The sequence below is a fragment of the Hemitrygon akajei genome, chromosome 24, assembly GCF_048418815.1.
Source record: "Hemitrygon akajei chromosome 24, sHemAka1.3, whole genome shotgun sequence".
Lineage (NCBI taxonomy): Eukaryota > Metazoa > Chordata > Chondrichthyes > Myliobatiformes > Dasyatidae > Hemitrygon > Hemitrygon akajei.
In genome coordinates this window covers 18,051,042-18,066,402 of record NC_133147.1, presented here as the reverse complement: position 1 = coordinate 18,066,402, position 15,361 = coordinate 18,051,042, and the positions used below count along the sequence as shown (strand labels likewise).

At 38.7% G+C, this 15,361-nt stretch overlaps 1 protein-coding gene across 20 annotated transcripts in view; it reads left to right on the top strand.

The window, feature by feature from the left end:
* The window catches only part of LOC140715917 (protein 4.1-like), a 162,642-nt gene that overhangs the window by 58,982 nt on the left and 88,299 nt on the right, over positions 1–15,361 (top strand). For 16 of the 20 annotated variants that reach the window (XM_073028445.1, XM_073028444.1, XM_073028449.1 and 13 more), the window contains exons 2-5: positions 7,597–8,098; positions 10,029–10,241; positions 10,499–10,522; positions 11,750–11,854. In XM_073028445.1, coding sequence (XP_072884546.1) covers positions 7,604–8,098; positions 10,029–10,241; positions 10,499–10,522; positions 11,750–11,854 — 837 coding nt within the window. In that variant the 5' untranslated portion in view covers positions 7,597–7,603. Of the gene's footprint in view, positions 1–7,596; positions 8,099–10,028; positions 10,242–10,498; positions 10,523–11,749; positions 11,855–15,361 lie in introns of those variants that run through there. The other 4 variants (XM_073028453.1, XM_073028462.1, XM_073028447.1 and 1 more) reach the window with 2 other exon arrangements.

The window sequence follows — 15,361 nt, the reverse complement described above, 5'->3', positions numbered from 1 at the left end:
TTGAGACAGTTACCACCAATTATTGCTTTATAACTGTACTTACAGTGCTGCTTACAAAATCCCAAAATGAATTAATTTCATGAATTTTCTCCTCTTAGGCTGTCACAGAATCTGCCATGGTACATTGGTTTAGTTCCCATATGTTTCAATGTTCACTGATCTCCTTTCTATCAATGTGCTGTTTACTTATAGAAAGTTATCCATGAAGGTGGCCATTGGTGAGTCATTAAATAACTGATGCCACAGGTAGTGAACCCACACTGTTCTGTCAGATTTCATGAGTTCTACACGAACAGAGCCTGATTACATCTGCCACATATTGCATGAGTGGACCCAGTAAAACTTTCGGCCAAGTAGACTTAATGACAGGTCTTTGTAAAGGTGCACTCTCGGTCCTTGCTGTGACTTTTTTTCAACTCCCAACTCCCAGCAGTTTACCACCAATTTGTATTAGTACCTTGCCTGAACTTAATCCAGTTTGGAATTTTGTAGTCATTGAAATAAAAGACCAAATTGATATTTGCCTTTTCAAAGATTCAAAGTATGTTTATTATCAAAGCATATATGCAATATACAACTCTGAGATTCATCTTCCCATAGACAGCCAAAAAACAAAAATAACCATGGAATCTGTTAAAAGAAAACATCAAATACCCAACATGCTGGAAAAAAAGAACCAATCGAGCAAATGACAAAAAAAACAAGCAAAAAAACATCAAACCACAGAGTAATTGAAACCATCTAGGAATGTTCAGTTCAGTTTAGCGTTGTGTCGTTTGTTGGCTGCAGAGCCAGTCCACCATGATCAAAATTGCACAAAATAGCAATAAAAAGGAGGAATAACCAGAAACACTTCATAACATGAACAACAGAGTCCAATCCATGGACTGTGTCAATTAAACCTTGCCCAAGACCCAAGGTTCCAGCAGCATCGAGCAACAGGGAGAGAGCGACTGATCAAACGCAGGCGGGCGGTGGTCAACACCCGCTTGCCTTCCTCTCTCGGCCTCGTTGACTTCAATCTTCCTTACTGCTTAAATCGGCGAGAAATGGAGTCGGTCATTGGCTCGTGCCCCATTCCAGGCTTCTTGGCCTCTAGGGCTCAGACTTCGCTCAGAACCTCACCGAATTCCTCAGAGACAGCAAAGCGCCAGATTGCTCAATCGGCCCAAAAACACTCCAGCATGCTGTAAATCACAGGTTCAATGAGTAGCAGAGTCATCTTTGAAAGAAGTAGTGGTAAAAGAAGTAGTTTTGTGAACTGTCTGAAGGATGCCACCTTTGGTCATGTTATTCATTGGCGCCATCAGACTAAAAAGTTCAGTACTGTGGAAATAAAATATTTGTTTTCTGTAATAGGAAAGTTAAATTGGGATCAAAAAGCAAGATTGGTCAACTTGGCAAGCTTCTAGGATTTTGAAAATAGCACTTTAAAAAATTATGATTTCTGTGGTATGGGCAGTAGTAATTCAAATTAAATTATTTGTGCGTTAATATTCACAATTTACAATGCTGTGCAAAATTCTAGGACTCGTAAAATAAGTTCTGTAAAACGAAGTACTTTCAAAAATAATGAAAAGTTACTAAATAGCTGAAAAGTAGTAAACAGTAAAAATACTAAATCAAATCAATTTTTGGGGTGACCATCCTTTGTGTTTAAAACTGCATCAATTCTCTTAAGTACATTGTTGTGTAGTTTTATAAGAAAATCAGCTGGTAGGTTATTCCAAGCATCTTGGAGAACTTGCCACAGTTCTTCTGCAAACTTTGGCTGTCTTGCTTGCTCCTGCCTCTCCAGGTAATCCCAGACTGCCTCAATGATGTTGAGATCAGGTATCTGTGGAGGCCATGCCATCTGTTTCAGAATTCCTCATTCTTTATGACCTTGGCCGTGTGTTTGGGGTCACTATCTTGCTGCTGAACGAAGTTGGGACTGATCAGACGCCTCCCTAATGGTATTACGTGATGGATGAGAACCTGCTTGTACTTGCAGCATTGAGGATTCCATTAATTCTGACCAGATCACCACCAGAAATGCAGCCCCAAACCTGCAAGGAACCTCCACTATGTTTCACTGTTGGCTGCAGACACTCGTCCATATAGTGCTCTCCCATATAGTGCTCATCCATATAGTGGTTCATATTTTGACTTGTCAATCCAGGGTATTTGCTGCCATTTTTACCCAGTCCTTGTGTTTTTGTGTGTAGGTGAGTCTCTTGGCTTTGTCTCCACTTTGTAGGAATGGCTTTTTGGCAGGAACTTTTTGGTGAAGACCACTTCTGACAAGATTCCTCTGGACTGTAGAGGGGTGTACTAGGGTACCAGTAGTTTCTGTAAGTTCAAAGTTGACAGCAGTACTGGACAACTTCTGATTTAGAAGGGACACTAGTTTGATCTGTCTCTTGTCAGCTGCATTCAGTTTCTGTGGCCGATTGTATTTCTGGTCCTCAACCTTGCCCGTTTCTTTATGCTTCTTCAGAAGAGCTAGGGCAGCACATCTTGAAACTCCTTTCTGCTGTGTAATTTCTCCTTGGGAGAGATCTTGCTGTCTTGTTGCTGTGCTCACTTGCCATGGTGTAAAAATTGATGATTCTGTCACATCTGCCAGACCCTCACCGTTTAGCTTGGCTGTCCTTCACCCATGTTTATTCCTTCTTCACCCGTTTCTGTTTCCGTTAATCAGTTTAATTCATTCAACTCATTGTCACCATTAGCATCCTTTTTGTTATCTTTGTTTAATGGTGCACTGGGCTATATATCTACAAAGTAATCAAGTTTTTGTTTGAAAAGTAGTCTGTTACTTAATGTGTTACTTCTCATAACAAAATACAAACATTTCTCTGTAACAATTTTCTTTGGAAAATGTATGTTTTGAAATCTAAAAATTGCTCTTTCCTACTGGCATACTAATGCAGAAGACAAAAAAAAACATGTAAAACTAAATCTGTTTTAAAATCTTGCATGTCTAGACCTTTGCACAGTATTGTAGTCTGATCAGTTAGTCTGTTTTTGTATTGTGAGCTGTCGAGATCATTAATGTGATAAAGGCTTCCTCTACAATATCTCACCCACTTGCTGTGAAAAGCTGTTGAAGTTATATGGCTTTGGTTGTTCCTCTGGCATCATCTTTTATTCTGCTTTGTCATAAAATTTTCTTGCAATTAATTTAGAGCAACTTGCTGTGAATTGAGAGGCCAAGTCTGTACTTTGACTTTTGTCTGCTTAATGGTGAACCCATGCTCTACTCAGCACCCTGCCTTCATTGGGTAGTCCTAATCAATTAAATTTGACAAATTTTCTGTGTTTTTCCCCCCAAAAATAATCATTTTCTGTGAGCACCAGAATCGTAGCTGTACTTTCCCTATTACTAAATTTTATGCTTATTGAGTAAATATCCAATTACTTAGTGAATGACTCCCCATTTCCAATTCAGCTCTCTTCAAGACATGCTTCTCCCTCCCCTTACCTGAATTCCCTCCACAGATATACCATATCCCACTGATAGCAGTCAAGAATTCTATACAGTGTCTTCACGGTTACAGAAGATATGAACAATACAACACAGATTCATGCCTTTCAGCCCACAGTGTTGTGTTGAACCAGCTAAAAAGCAAATCAGAAACACCCAAACACTACTCACTCCTACCTACACTGAATCCACATTGCTTCGACTTCCTCACGTCCCTGTGCCTAACCAGATGTCCTTTAATAGTCTCTCATGTATTTGCTCTTCCACTGTATCAGGCTGAGTAAACAAACCCTCACATCCCTCTTGAACTTAACCCCTCTCACCATCAATGCATACCCTCTGGTATTAGACATTTCAGCCCTGGGAAATAGATTTTCCCTGTCTACTCTATCTATGCTTCTCATAATCTTCAACCTCTATCAGATCCCTTCTCAGCCTCTGGCACTCTAGAGAAAATAATACAAGTTTATTCAGCCTCTCAAGATAGCATGCACCTTCTAAACCAGGCAGCATCCTGATAAATCTGTTCCACACCCTCTCCAAAGCCTCAACATCCTTCCTACAGTGGGGCAACCAGAACTCTGTGCAATACTCCAGAGTCTAACCAGAGTTTTATAATTTTGCAACATAACCTCTTAACTTTTGAGCTCAATACCTTGACTAATAAGAGCAAGCATTCCATAGGCCTTCTTAACCAACCTATTGACCTGTGTACTTTCAAGGAGCTATGTTCTTGGATCCCAAGATCTCTCTGTTCAGCAACGCAGTTATACCCCTAACAGTGTACTGTCTCCTTGCATTTGCCCTACCAAGGTGCAACACCTCACATTTATCTGGGTTAAACCCCGCTGCCATTTATCTGCCCATATCTGCAACTGATCTATATCACGCTGTACTCTTTGCCAGTCTTCTACCCTATCCACAATTCCACTAATCTTGATATCTTCCACAAATCTTCCCTCGGGATCAATAAAGTATGTCTGCCTGTCAAACTTACTAACCCACCCATCTACATTTTCATCCAGACTTACGGAAATCTGACTTGGCATATTTCCCTTGGGTTTAAAAAGAAAATTACAGCACTTTTCAAGATGGAGGAAGTTAGTCACCGAAATCCAGACATTTTTAAGAGTTAACAAATGGACAGATTCAAAAGGCAACTTGTCTTCAACAATAACTGTTTGCATGTAACCTCCCTTCAGTGATCAAACGGCTGCGATGTATTTAAGAACACAACTGCCAGTTCTCACTGGAGGCTGCATAGGAGATTTGCTTTGGAAATTAACAATGCAATCTCTTCTATTGACACTTGTAAAATATTTCTTCAAACAATATAATAACCACAGATATCTTTAAGCCAACGAAACTAGCCATTTGAAATGGGACGTTCTGATTCTGTTCCATTGTAATCGCACAGAGGAAGACAGTAAATTGGCCCTTATTATTTATCATAAACAATTTCATTAAAATCCAGTCCTGATGAAGGGTCTCAGCCTGAAACTTCGACTGTTTATTCATTTCCATAGACGCTGCCTGACCTGCTGAGATCCTCCAGCAGTTTGTGTGCGTTGCTTTGGATTTCCAGCATTGGCAGATTTTTCTCTGGTTAGCAGACTTCTCGCAGGCCATTGAAGCTAGCCATTAGAAGTGGGGACTTTCTAATTCCGTTCCATTGTAAGGACATGGGAAGACAGTAAATTGACTCTCATTGTAAATCGAGAACAATTTCAGTTTGCAGACAGTTCTCAGGAAAGGAGCCCTTAGACTACTGAAGGAGTGCCCGTTCGTACTGGTCTTTGTAGACATGCCATTGCATGAAGGCTCTTCAACCTGGAACCTTTCTGATCTGCTGTCTTTTATTAAATTTTTGTTGCCAAGCTTGTATTATTATCTCAGTTCCTCTGTAAGGAACCATTTAGAATAGGTATAGATAGCTTAATATACTGATTGTGACAAGAATTTCTTCTTTTTCCCCACTGAAGAATTACACTAATTTGTTTTTTGCCTCCATAATGATAAAACTGGAAGTCTTGTTAGTTGTCTTGGGGTTTAGATCTACAGGAAAAACACTTTTGATAAGTATTTCTTATCTGGGGTGCATTATCTCTTGGGAGTTCTGAATTTAATAAATGTTTAAACTTTTTTTTAAAAATAAAGCTTTTCTATCTAATTTCCTTTTCCCTTTGCTAAGTATTTTTTTTACGGAAGCAATTTTCAACACAATGTTCTTAATTTGTTTATAGTTCTTTACAGGCATGCTCTTTTAATGGCAAAGCCATAGTGTGCTACCATTCAGCCTTTCTTCCCTGGAAAGAAAATAACTGTGTTCTCCAGTCTCATTTCTCCATTATGTAAATCCTTTATTTTTGCAAATACCTCTTTTATCTTCTGTCTTGGTTTTCTTAATACATTTCATTTGGTTTTTTTTTCTGGTTTTGTACCTGATTTGATTTTCCTATTTCTTAATTCCCGCACTGCACTGTTTTGGACATAGCCCTTTGTTCTCTAAGATCTCAGATGTGCTATTGTACTTGCCATAGCCTTATCAACAAGGGTTTAGTTATGATACTGAATTTTTCAAATTGGAGTGCACTGGAAACTTCTTCACAGGGTGTGCTGCATGATGCTTCAGCAAGAACTGGGCCAGTTTGTTGGTCAGTTGCATGAAATGTGGTGTCCCAAGTGGTGTATTATGGTTTTTAAAGGCACTCAAAATTAGTTTCAGCAGTGCACAGGGGCACTCTTCCAGATGACTTATTCATACATGTATTATAAGAAATATTGTTTTATTGGAATGCACTGTACAAGTCTGTGTCTTGTTTGTTAGTTCGGGGATTCCAATAAGGGTGTTAAATTGTTGTGCCAGGTGGTAATGACTGACCCAATGATGGGTCTCCCTGGACATAATGTGGACTTGTTTTGTTACTGGTTTCCATAGAATTGGGGTGTAGCTGCATTTCTTTAGATATGTGTATTTTGACATTTGCTTTCCCTTGATAATACCACCCTCTTTGCTGTACAAAACAAATGTTAAACTTACTATTAAACTATTTCTTTAGGTTTAGTCCTGTGCACAATGAGTACAATTTCACCAAACTGCATTAACGCAAGAGAAAACGAGGCCATTAGGCTCATCGAATACCTACTGGCTCAGTGCAAGAGCAATCTAACTAGTCCACCACTTGCTCTTTCCGTAGCTCTTCAAATGTCCTTCTTTAAAGTAGATGTGCAGGTCCCTTTTGAATGCCTTATTTTGAACCCTGCATCCCTTACTCAACAGAACTCTATCAGATCCTAAATTATCTTTTTCAGAAAAACTGTTTGTCCTTGCATCAGTTTTGGTTTTGAAAATTGCCTTCATTCCACGACTTCTAACACTTAATTCTTCTGCCAGTCAGAACAGGATCACCATCTACTCTGCATGTTAAATGCTCCATTCCAAGGGAGCAGCTTCTCTTGCTTCTCGTTGTTCCTGATCTTTGGATTAAGTTTAGTAAATCTCTTCAGCACAGATTTTGCTATTTTCTTATCATGGTCCCTAGAGCTGTGACCAAACCACTGTTTTATAAAGGTTTGTCATATTTTCTTGTTATTGTTGTGTATGCCTTTACTTCTAGATGCCCAGGATTCCATCTATGTTTTTTATTAAACTCTCATAGTTGTTTCCCAGTTATGTTGTACATAAGGAAAATATTAGTCTGGAATTGGAAAATCAGATGCTCTTGAAATCTTGTGGTATGTGTAATTCATTAAAGAGCTTAAAATTGCTTTTGGGACTGTCATATTCTCATGTTTCTTTTGACATTTGGCCTATTGCCTATACTGGTTCATTGGATAATCCCATTAACCCACTGATCACTGAGGTTAGGACTTTGAGCCTGGGTCTCTGGAGTTATAAGGCAACACCTATCCTCACTGAACCATTGTGTTTTGAATGTCTTATGATATTATTGTATTGCTGAACAGCCATTTCTTTTTCAATTTGTCAGCTCACAAAGTTGAGAAATGTACCTTTAGAATGGTTCTAATGCAACTGTTTTGTTTGGAGTCCGAAAACAATGGGTAAATCACACTGTTTGCAATCCAAAGGAAAGGTTGAGATATAAATATTTCTTTTTGTTTTCAAGGCTCATCATGACAACAGAAATTAACCTAAGTGCTGCCACAGGAAATCCCCATCCACCGCAGCCAAATTCTGAACAGCAAGAGCCTCCCAAGTTCGACACAGCAGGAAGTCAGCCAAAGGAGAACCGGCTGTCAGTAGAAGTTGTGGACAAACAAACCGGTGGAGACCAGAGCGCGCCAACAGCACCCGTCAACGGTGTTCCGGCCAACAAAGAGGAGGCTGAGAAGGAGCAGTCTTCCAGCAGCAAAGGATTGTCACGCTTCTTGCCTGGCTGGTTTAAAAGACCCAAGTCTCAGATTTCAGAAGGAGAAGGTGACAAGGAGGCTGGTGTAGCTTCAGCAGCTGGCAACGCAACACCAGGGCAGCAGCTGGATTCAGTAGAACAAGTCGAAGGAAGTGAAGTAGTCGAGCAAGGGGCACCTATCGCAGATCAGGAGCTGGATGATAATATTGACGAAGAAGCAACCTTAGATTTGCATTCTATTAGCAGTGCTGAAACTCAGGTGATTATTTTTGTTTTAGAGTGATTTGGTACTAGCTAGACGAAATTTGTATGTGATTAAGTGTGCTGATGCATGTAATGACGATTTTTGTTGCTAAAAGTCAATACTACATCCAAAGTTGCCGCACTCTGGTACAGCAATGTAGTGGAAAAATACCTATGAATCTGAAGAATTTTTCTGAGTGTAGAACAATTGCTCTCTTTGGAATTAATAAAACTTTAGATAAGCCCCATAATGTTAGAATAAATACCAGTGTTCTGCAGCTGGACTTTCCTTGTGCAACAAGATATCCAATTCATTAACATTGTTACTTAAAATAAATTTTAAAGGATTCTTCAATTTTATCACTTCCTGCCATTCTTTGTTTTAGTTTTCTATCATTTTATTTTCTTGCCCCAATGAATCTGTGCACTGTGCATACATATTAAAATCTCTCTCTCAGTTGTCTCTGTTTCAGAAGTATGAGTATCTTGCAAAACGTTATTCTCTGAGGCTGTTCTTTACCCTCTACTAAATCAGAAGCCTGATTGTAAAGGAATCTGGTAAAATGTTGGGAACTCGGCAACATGAGAGCAGAGAAGAGTCTTAATAAACCATTTTCATGCATGTTTTAAAAATTAATACTAATTTCAAATGAGTAATCTGGGCTTTAGTCCCAATAGTTGATGATGTAAATGAATTCTCTTCCCCACCCATTTTTCCGGAATGCATTTTGCTGTTGTTTTTGTGCACAGCTTGTAAGTTTTAGCTTTGTGGTTGAGTGAAACACAAAACACTGATAAATATAGAGAAGAAATACAGTGGATTCCGGTTAATTGAGCCATCAATTAAATGGGGCTGTTGTTTATTTAGAACAAATCTTTAAAGAACAACAACTAATCAAGAAAATAACCAGTATTCCCTTTGTTTATTTGGGACACTATGCCACTTAAATGGGACAGGAGACTTGCTGAATTGTTTCTAACTAGTGTCGTCAGGTTCACATGTGTAGCCTTTGAGACACTACACCGTGCCTGGAGTGAACAGTTTTTAAATAGTGTCAGGTGTAGATTTGTGTTCAAAAAGCAGTGATTTTTGGTCACTGATAGCTGGCAAGGTAGAAGCAATAGCACAATTTGTAACTGTTTTGCTTCCTGTGGTTTCAAGCATTCAGGCTTGGAAATGCCAGAAATGGCCAGGAGTAAAAATGAAGCTATTTCAGTACTTCAGGTTAGGAACTACGAAGAATTTGAAGGTATCGATAGTCATCTTGAATGTTACAATGAAAATGAAAACTTGGAGAATGCAATTATCAAAAGCATTGTATGAAGGCAGACCATTTCTGCACGAGTTGCCTGTGTTGATTTTGTTTATTTAGAGTCCAAAGAACATGGCAACATACACTAGATGAGTTTCTCTTAACTATTAGGAATAAATACACAGTTTCATATGTTTTAACTTGTGTATTTCATTTAAATAAATTGGTTACTCAGTTTTTTTTGTGTACCTTTTTAACTATTTCCATGAAAACTCGGCTAATTGGGGCAGCTGCTTATTGAGCCAAAGTGTACTGGTCCCAATGTGTTGCAATTAGCTGGAATCTACTGTACCTAGAAATAATGAATTTCTTTACATGATTATCATGGAGACTATGTGGAGTTGGTTAGAGCTAAGGGGTGCAAATTAACCAATGAACAATGGGTAACCCTTGAGATTCAACAAATTAACCCGGGAGTCCAAGAAAAGTGGTCTTTTTTTTTTGTCTTGGGTTATTGATATTATTCAGCAGAGCTTTGAAATAACCGACCTCAGTGATGTTGTCTGACTTGAATCGGAACATCGTTTGTCAGTGCTGTTGGAAGTAGATAATTTGAATGAAAATTGAGGAGTCCTGAAATTCATACAGTGATTTTTTTTTAACAATTGCTGAACAATTTTGTTTGAGGTACAGCCAGCACAAGAAGAAAAGGAAGAACTTGGTCCAGAAACGGCTCTTGAAGTTAAGGATGAAGTAAAGATAGATGTCCCTGAGGAGAAGGGTGAGAGTGCAGAACTGAAAACCAATAAGGATTTGAAGTCACCACCTAAGGTTGCCAAAAAACCCAAAACCATGCAGTGTAAGGTGACTCTTTTGGATGAAACTGAATTTCAATGTGATGTTGAGGTAAGAATAATGCACTTTCTAGCACTTTTTTTTGGTGGGGCGGGGGGGAATGGTGTAGCTTTCAATTGATGACCTAGATTTCAGGAGCCAACTTGACCAGGGAAATTCATGACGTACTTCTTAAAGCCTTGTAACCAGAAGGTGTCCATTAATGTAGTCTGTGTGAAGATGAACTTCAAAGCAATATGTGTGAAACAAATTTTTATTTGTTTTCCCGCCTACTCTTTGGTCGTACTGCATTATTCTCCTACTGAGAGGATGGGACGGGAACCTGCCTCCAGGTATTTGCACCATTTAACTAGCCACTACGTGTGCAAGAATGCTCTGGGGTGTTCTTTCTCTAATCGTCCCTTGGTAAAGCCTCTGTATCTTTTGAATTCACAATTCAAATCATAACTGTTACTGGCAAGTGGAAAATGAGAGGTTGTAAACCGTACTTGGACAACCACTCACTGTATCATTAGTTTTCCCAATTTGTTTTTATGGGGAAGGATGTGAGCTCTCAAAATTGCTCTGCAGAAAATGGCTAATATAGGAAAGAATGAGACAGCAGAATACCTAACATTAATGTACTAAGTATAACTAACATTGATGAATTAAGTATAAGGTTGAGTTCAAAACCAAAGGAGTAAGGAACTACGGTAATGATTTTTGGTAAGATTGTCTAAGTTTAGTGTTCCTGAAGAAGAAGCAGAGTGGGCTTAAGTGATAAAGTCACTTGTCTCTAAAAATAATTCTGCGGTGTTGTTACACAGGAGTTAAGTAATTTGCGTCAAATGCAGATAAGCATTTTTCAAAAATAGCAAGAATTAATTTGTGTACAAGATGGATAGTGTGATTTATAGCATGTTAGAATTTTTCTTGAAATGGACTGCGGAAGTATTACGTCCGTTGATATTTTACCCCCACTGGATGCAAAACCCCAGAGTTGAACTGCCCACACAGTGCAAAGTAACTGCTTGAAGTGCTCCTAGCATGGCCTAACAGTGGGTCCTATCAAACTTTAACATCCAGGGAGATGCATTCATTCTGTCAGTTGATGGGAGCCAGTGTTTAAATACACAAGCTGAATGTCTTTCCACCAAACAAAGTCAGACTTAACAAAAGGAAGATGGTGATTACTGAGAAAGTCACCTCTGTCACTGTTGTCACCAGGTTTATTTCCATATTGGCCTGCTGTGGATAACTCCAGTACCGTCTCTTCAATGGTACAACTATCGAGACTTTATTTCAGTACTTAAAGTACTGTTGTTAGATATTTGCTGCAACAAAATCTTGTACAGTCAATTTGTATTCACAGTTCAAGTGGCCGCTGAATAAAACAAGGAGTTATACTTCTCCAAATCCTAGTGACAACGCCTGTAATTACACAACAATAATGCATGTGCAGTATGTTCTTCGAATCAGCTTTAATATTGAGCATTAAACTCATTCAACACTTTAAATCATAGTACCCAATAGTGATAAATTTATAAACCATAGAATATTGCAATATATCCATGTTTCAGAGACATTCCAAGGGGCATGAACTCTTCACTAAAGTGTGTCAACATCTTAATCTTCTGGAGAAGGACTATTTTGGACTGGCCTTTTGGGATTCAACAAGTCAAAGAGTAAGCCATTTTATTTTCTTTGGAAGTGTCAGCTAATGATAATGTAACACGCTGTGATATGGCAGTGCAAACCTGACTTTTCTTCTGCATTCGTACCGAGGCATTCAAAACAGAATTAATAGCGACACACGCAAAATGCTGGGGGAACTCAGCAGGCCAGGCAGCATCTACGGAAAAGAGTAAACATTCAACATTTCAGGCCAAGGCCCTTCATCAGGACTGGGGGGGATAAAAGATGAGAAGTTTGTGCAAGATGGTGGGTGGGGGAGCGGAGGAAGAAATTCAGGGTGGTAGGTGAGAGGTGAAACCAGGAGAGGGGGAGTGGTGAAGTAAAGAGCTGGGAAGTTGATTGGTGGAAGAGATAAAGGGCTTGGAGAAGTGGGAATCTGATAGAAGGGGGGAGAAGACCATGGAAGAAAGGGAAGGTGGAGGAGCACCAGAGGGATGTGATAGGTAGATAAGGAAATGAGGTGAGAGAGGGGAATGGTGAAGGAGGGGGCAATTACTGTAAGTTCAAGAAATCAATGTTCATGCCACCAGGTTGGAGGTTACCCATACGGAATATAAGATGTTGCTCCTCCAACCTGAGTGTGGTCGCATTACGGCAGTAGAGGAGGCCGTGGACTGACACATGGGAATGGGAAGTAAAATTGAAAAGGGTGGCCACCGGGAGATCCCACTTTTACTGGCAGATGGAGCGTAGGTGTTTGGCTAAGTGGCCTCCCAAACTACATCTGGTCTCACCAATTTACAAGAGGCCACTCCTGGCCTCCTGTATATCAGTGAGACCCAGCCTCCTAATGCCTTTTTGAAAATAATTATTAAATCTGTTCCAACTACAGTTAATTACAGATCAGGTAACTCACTGCATTTAAAACAATGAGTTCAGAGGAGGTTCACAAGAATAATCCCAGGAATGGAAGAGTTAATGTATGAAGACCATTTGATGGCTCCGTACTCACCAGAGGTGGGGGGTCTCAGTGAAACCTACAGGATATTAAAAAGTCTAGATAAAATGGACATGGAGAGGATGTTTCCAATAATGGTAGAGTATAGGACCAGACAGCACAGTCTTAGAATAAATAGGCATTCCTTTAGAATAGCAATGAGGAGGAATTTCATTAAGCTAGTGGGTGGTGAATCTATGGAATTCATTGGTACTGAAGGTTGTAGAGGCCAAGTCATTGTATATGTTTAAGGAGGTTGATAGGTTCTTGATTAGTAAGGGTGTCAAAAGAGAATGGTGTTGAGAGGCAAAGTAAATCCACCAATCAGATCTAATAATAATAACTTATTTATAGAACACTTTTCATACAAACATTTAGTTCAAAATGCTTTACAATGGGATAAAGTGCAAGTGCAAAAATAAAAGACAAAATGATATTAAAAGCAAGGGTTTTAAGCTGGCATTTTAAAGTGTTAACTGAGTCAGCATCCCCTTATAGTACAGTTCAGGAATGAAGTTTTAAAAAGTTTTTTTGAGGGGAAGCAGAACAGACTTGATGGGCTATGTCACCTGATCCTGCTCCTGCATCCTAGTGTCTTGTCTTTTTGAGCTTACTGTGCTTTTGCATAAATGTTGAGCACATTATGCATGCTATTTTGATTTGAAAATCATTTGAAACATCACATTGAAGTCTTTTGAATTGCATGGTAATGCCATCTCAATAGGAAGCAAAATCAGTTTTCATCCAGAAGCAGGTGCTCTTCAATTTTCCTTGTCATTTAAAGGGAATTTACTGATTATATTTAGACCTCAGTTAACATTATTTCCCCATGATTTTGAAATGGTAATAGATGAGTGATCCTTTCAGAGGTAATTTAATTTAGATTTCTGTTTATAACAAATTGAAAGGTTGGATAGTGTCTTTAGTTCACTGGATGAGTAAGGATAAAAGCCCTATCAATCACCAAGCACTTAACATTGTTCCTGGGTTTTGAGAGTAGAATGTGATCTGAATAACAACATGTATTTATTTATAAGCTAAAGTTGTAGCTGCTTATTTTGTCATTCTTGTATCATAAATAGAATCTCATAGCATCTGAACATCAGCTATTATATGATTTAATGTGCTCAGTAGTTGTTAGTTCCATATTTTCCATGTTCGTGGGAAATAAAACATTTCAATTTTTTGGCTATCTAAATAAACTTTTGAGGTTTTGAATTAATTTTTTTATAATCCATTTGGTAATCTGTCATTCTTAACAAAAAAAAAGCACCACCTGGAATTCTGCATGCATGATTTCAGCACTTGATATTTCATGACAGCAGTTTTCACATTAGAGTTGTCCAAATGAGGTACTGTTTTAAAAGTTTATTGATATTTAAAATTGATAAGAGAATTATGAAAAATTGCAGTTACTGATAAGTGAATTGAACAGAAAGGCATTTGAGACCAATGTTCCCTTTAACATGTAATGACCAGTGTGTGCAAAAATCTTGAGCTGTGCAATTTTTTGCCCAGTAATACTATGTGCACACCAAGTAATTTCTTCAATAAAAAGAGTATAAATAGGCCAGTTCTACAATCTGCAGACAAATCATCGCAAACTCCATGTTGTATCAGAAACCGGAAAAGGAAATGTGATTGTGTACTATTGAGAAATATACTTAACATGCTAATGAGGTAGAGGTGACAACCTTTAGTGCGCAGTTTAAATTTCTTTGTGTACTAGTAGCAAAAAATGTGTGCGCGTGCACACCTTAGAGGGAACCTTGTTAGAGACAACAGTCTTCAGAAAATGGAGATCTACAATAGAAACAAAATTACAGAAGTTCTCAGCAAGTCAAGAAGTATCCATGGGGAAAGGCACAGAGTTAATGTTCAAGGTCAAGGATCTTCAGATCTAGTAAAGAAAGAAAACAAATATGTTAAAGTTATAGAAAGGCCAAGTGGCAGAGAAAAGAAGGGGAAAATCTGATAGGATGCAAACCATGTTTCAGGGATTGCATTTTAGAAACTGGCACTCAAAGACAGAAAAGGAAACATTTTAATGTAGAAAAGTACAGCCACATCTGTGGGAGAGATAAAAGGAGTGGTTACCTAAAATAGTAATATTGAATATTGAGTTCAAAGGACTGCAGCTTCTCCACACAGAAAATAAGGTACTGCTCTTTGGCTTGTGTTAAGGCTTGTGTTCAAACAATATAAGATGCTAAAACTTCCACTTGTGTACAGGAAATGACATTAAGCAATCTTCATTTCCCTTGAATAAAGAGGGCAGAATGAAAGTGAGATGAAGACTTAAAGTGACAGGTGACTGGAAAGCAGTCAAGCAATATCGTGGGTGACGATATTGTGCGTGACAGATTTAATTCACTAAGTTGAGTGGATGCAAGGGAGTTTTTGCGTCATTTGAAAGGATTGTTCAGATATATGAAAGGTGGGAACTGAAAAGGCAAAGTGGCAGATGTTGCTTGGGAAGTTGGTCCAAGACTGGAAGTGGTTGGTCAAGTTGGAAGAATCAATGTCTCTCATCATCTTGTATACCTCTATCAGGTTACCT